The sequence below is a fragment of the Aplysia californica genome, unplaced genomic scaffold, assembly GCF_000002075.1.
Source record: "Aplysia californica isolate F4 #8 unplaced genomic scaffold, AplCal3.0 scaffold00109, whole genome shotgun sequence".
Lineage (NCBI taxonomy): Eukaryota > Metazoa > Mollusca > Gastropoda > Aplysiida > Aplysiidae > Aplysia > Aplysia californica.
This window is the reverse complement of record NW_004797379.1, coordinates 257656-261736: the sequence shown is the minus strand read 5'-3', so window position 1 is coordinate 261736 and position 4081 is coordinate 257656. Positions and strand designations below refer to the sequence as shown.

Genomic DNA, 4081 nt, shown 5'->3' with positions numbered 1-4081 from the left:
TAGATAGATAGATAGATAGATAGATAGATAGATAGATAGATAGATAGATAGATAGGTGGTTATCTGAATCTGGAGTTCGATCCCCGAGTGGGGAGACTTTTAAGGAATTCAGTCTCTCTGCTGAGATGTTGTATCCCTCTCTATCCAGTTTGGCTCTGGTAGGCAAGGTTGAAGATAGATAGATAGATAGATAGATAGATAGATAGATAGATAGATAGATAGATAGATAAATATAACCAGAACAATATCAACAATGAGAGCAATAACAATAACAACAATGAAGAAAAGGCAAAGTATCAAGCAGCAACAACAATAACAACAACAACAACAACAACAACAACAACAACAACAACAACAACGACAACAACAAAAATAACATCACCACCAATATCAACAACAACAACACTAACAACATCAACAACACAAACATCAGCAACAGCAACATCAACAACAACATCGACAACAACATGGAAAAGGCAGCAATATGTCCACAACACTCGTTCATTAATTACCTTCGCTAGCCCCAGAAAGAAGAGGACAATGCCAGCCTGTAGATAGCTTGTCTTGAGGAAACTGCATCTATGTTTCTGCCACGCCATCATGCCAGGCTGTGACGTCACAGGGGTAGCTGCGTCAACCGTTACTCGGCAAAATGTAGCCTAACCTTCTCCACGTTTTTTGTTCTTTACTCCTCGAGCACTTTTATCTATCTGTCTTCCAAAATCTGACTGAGCTTCTCACTATTTCTAGGCTTTTACTTCAGACAGAAACCACCAAAAGGTATCTGGTACTGTAGTTTTAGTCTCAAAGGATGTGAGTCTTCTCTGCTGCTGGATAAAAAACAATTGTAATACCGTGTCTCTGAACAACTGTCTCTGCGCTCTCACAGTGCCTTCTTTCTTCTTCTTCACATCGTTTAGATGGACGAAGTGGAGTAGAAATTTCCAAGCCTACACACTCACTCTTCAAAAATTAATACCGGTACTCTCATAAAGTTCACCCTAAATATTCTGGTAACGTTCACTTTTCGTATGGTCTGGTCAATTCTCTCTAAAAATAGTCTGATAAATCTAACTCTTTAGTCTGATACAGGTTCAAAACTGGATGTCACTCGGATAAACGTTCACAAACAGGATCTCATCACAGGTACATTATTATGCACACATGCACGAGGCATCCGATCACGAGTAGCTTCTGAAAGGTATGGTTCAAACCCCGTCATATAGAGACGGTGTCCATTGTCTTCACGTGTTGCCACAGTGTAGCCAGAGTATAGTCCATGCTCTGTGGGCCACTCACTTCAGTCATTTATCTAGAAAGGTCTGGGCTGGGAGCAATGGGCTCATCGATTTTCCTTTCCGGGGAGATTTTTTTTTTAAACTGTGACCACGACAACTTCAAGAAAAGGCACAAAGTTTGTCTGTGTAAATTTTCCGTGTTAGAAAAAGTGCAAACTTCGGCTAAATTCCACTTGCTTTTCACAAACTCCGATTTCAGACCAGAAGGACAGGCGCGAGAGATTGCCAGTGTGTGACTCCGTCTTTAGATCTGAGCGTCCTTGAAGGGAGAATTGAGAACGAGAAAAATGTGGAGAAGCCAAGAAGTCGCGATACCAATTATCCCCCTCCCCACGCCTCTCTCTCTCTCTCTCTCTCTCTCTCTCTCTCTCTCTCTCTCTCTCTCTCTCTCTCTCTCTCTCTCTCTCTCTCTCTCTTTTCTGACTGTGATGGGCGAGGTTTTAAAAAGTTTTAGACAGACCTGTCCTCTCAACGACTGTCCAAAAGCTGCGGATACAAAATACAGTTGCCAACCAAGCAAGCAATCTATTTCAGAACACGAAACAAGTAGCAAGAGAAGAAGATTCTATCGCTGACTAGCTTCCTAATGAGGGAAATAAATGTTGGAAGATGATATCCTAATATTTCTTGAGATAGGGTGAAACGAGTGTCTCACCCATAGAAACTAAATAAATAAACAAAACCAACAGCAACAGCTATAGGAACAAATTAAATAAATTGTCAGCCCACCAAACTAGCTAGCTATTTTAGAACACCGAACATGGCGTAGGAATATCTGTCATTTTCGAGCTTCCTTAACTCAAAAATATAAAATACTGGACGATGCTATCGCATACCGCATCCTGTGGTGGGAGGGAATGACAGCTCTGTTGTCGCAACGATACACTAAAAACCGAAAACAGAATTGAGAGACAAGCAAGCAAGCTATTTCGGAACACAAGACACTATAGAGGAGAGGAGGAGAGTTATATCGTCGGTCAGCTGTTCAAATACTAAGCCCACAATTTTCATTTCCTTTTGGTTTTTTTGTTTTCTTAATCAATTTCAGTTTCTTATTTTTCATATTGGTTGCATTTGCTCAAGAAATATTAATTTTGTCGAAATTCAAGTTCTTAATATTTTTTAAAAGCAAGAAAAGTTACATAATTAAGGTAAAAGTGTTAAAATAACGAAATATTTTTTCCTTCTGTCCTGATAAAAAATTCATTTTCTGGGCTTAGTAGAACATTTGGACCCCCCCTTCCGGCGATATTATAGATCTAGTCTATTTATTTCTAGTTTCCTTAACACAAAAACATTTTAAAAAACTGGAGTTTCCGATCTTCTGGTGGTGAGGAAGAAAAGACCACCTTTCTTTTCTTTATCGAAAAAGTGGCTATTTTGGAACACTAAACATTTCGTTAGAGTATAAAATTTTTCTGTCGCTTAACAGCTTCTCACCACACAACCATCAAAACTAGGACGGTTCTGTCTTCCTGTCTGGGTGGGAGACAGAATCTTTCTATTATCGAGTATGTAAAAAAAAAAAAGGGATAACGTTATATTTTAAAATAGTTCTATACACAATTCCGTCACCAACCGAACTGGAGAGCTATTTTAGAACACGAAAGATTTTATGCGAGTATATCCTATCGCCTGCTGGCTTCCTTCACCACAAAAATATCAAATAGTGGACGATCCTAGCTGAGAGGCGAAAATGCTCTGAACCTGTGATTGTTTCTGCCGGGATGAGAATGAGAGAGAAAAAGTCCTGTCCTTCAATATCACTGTTCTCGGATACTGCACCCTTCAGGTTCTACCTCTCGAGAATCTGATCTTTGGTCTGGTTAAACTAACCGATGCTCTAACAATAACCCTAACCACGAGCACGCCGCAGAGAGGCACAAAGGCTCCTTTCAGTAGCGGCAGAGAGCAGACGGTACAAACTGCACGCGTGAGTCGAGAGCTATGAAAATGAAATACAGCGCGATTGTTCCCGACGACGCCATTTTCTTTTCCGCGCTTTCTCGCAAACTCTCGTCTTTTTCTTCGTCCTTTTTTGCTCATGCTCATGCCTTTTGAGATATTGGTCAGGATTCTTTCACGCAACCGTCCGGCCGAGTGACACATTGTAGCAGCTGCACTTGGCCGCCGGGTCGTCCCCTCACACACATCTCTCACTCTCTCACAACAAAGTTCTATCTGCACAATAAACAATACACAATATGACTGATAATACGTTCTAACTTTAGAGCTTCGAAATTCTTTTCTCCCCTTTGAGTCCCCGGAACCAGAAAGTGCTAACTGGTTTCCAAACCGTTTCTTTGACTCGGAGTTTTGCTGTTGAAGCTGGATAAGCCGGAAGAAAAAGTGGGTCTGGTTATGTCCTAATTGTTTACCCAGTGTCCGAGTTGTGTTTGTGGTCGGGTCCGGGCGGAATGAGAGGCAGGCTGTTCCAGCTGGGAGGGACAGATTTGTTCTGTTTGCTGGACGCTCTCTGGGGGATCTCAAAGATATCCCGATGTCTGCCGGCAGGAGAGAGGGAGGAATGTCGGCGGGGATGTCTGGGACATTGCAACTGGAAAAAATACACACACATTCTTATGGACAAACATACACATCGGCGCACACACACTGTTGCACAGTTGTATGAACAAACGTACCCATCGCCGCACACACATAGTGACAGTTACATTGTCGTATGAACAACATACACACTGATTCACACACACACACGCATGCTGTCACACATTTGTATGAAAAAAGTGTTCACTGATGTACACACACACACACACACACACACA

The 4081-nt window shown here is 41.6% G+C and overlaps 2 protein-coding genes across 2 annotated transcripts in view; one reads left to right on the top strand and one right to left on the bottom strand.

The window, feature by feature from the left end:
- LOC106011417 overlaps positions 1–4021 on the bottom strand; it is a gene marked incomplete in the record, with an annotated part of 12807 nt that extends 8786 nt beyond the window's left edge. Inside the window, 2 exon segments of the mRNA XM_013080984.2 lie at positions 520–1557; positions 3677–4021. Coding sequence (XP_012936438.1) covers positions 520–602 — 83 coding nt within the window.
- The window catches only part of LOC101861573 (contactin), a gene marked incomplete at its 3' end in the record, with an annotated part of 94704 nt that overhangs the window by 23193 nt on the left and 67430 nt on the right, over positions 1–4081 (top strand).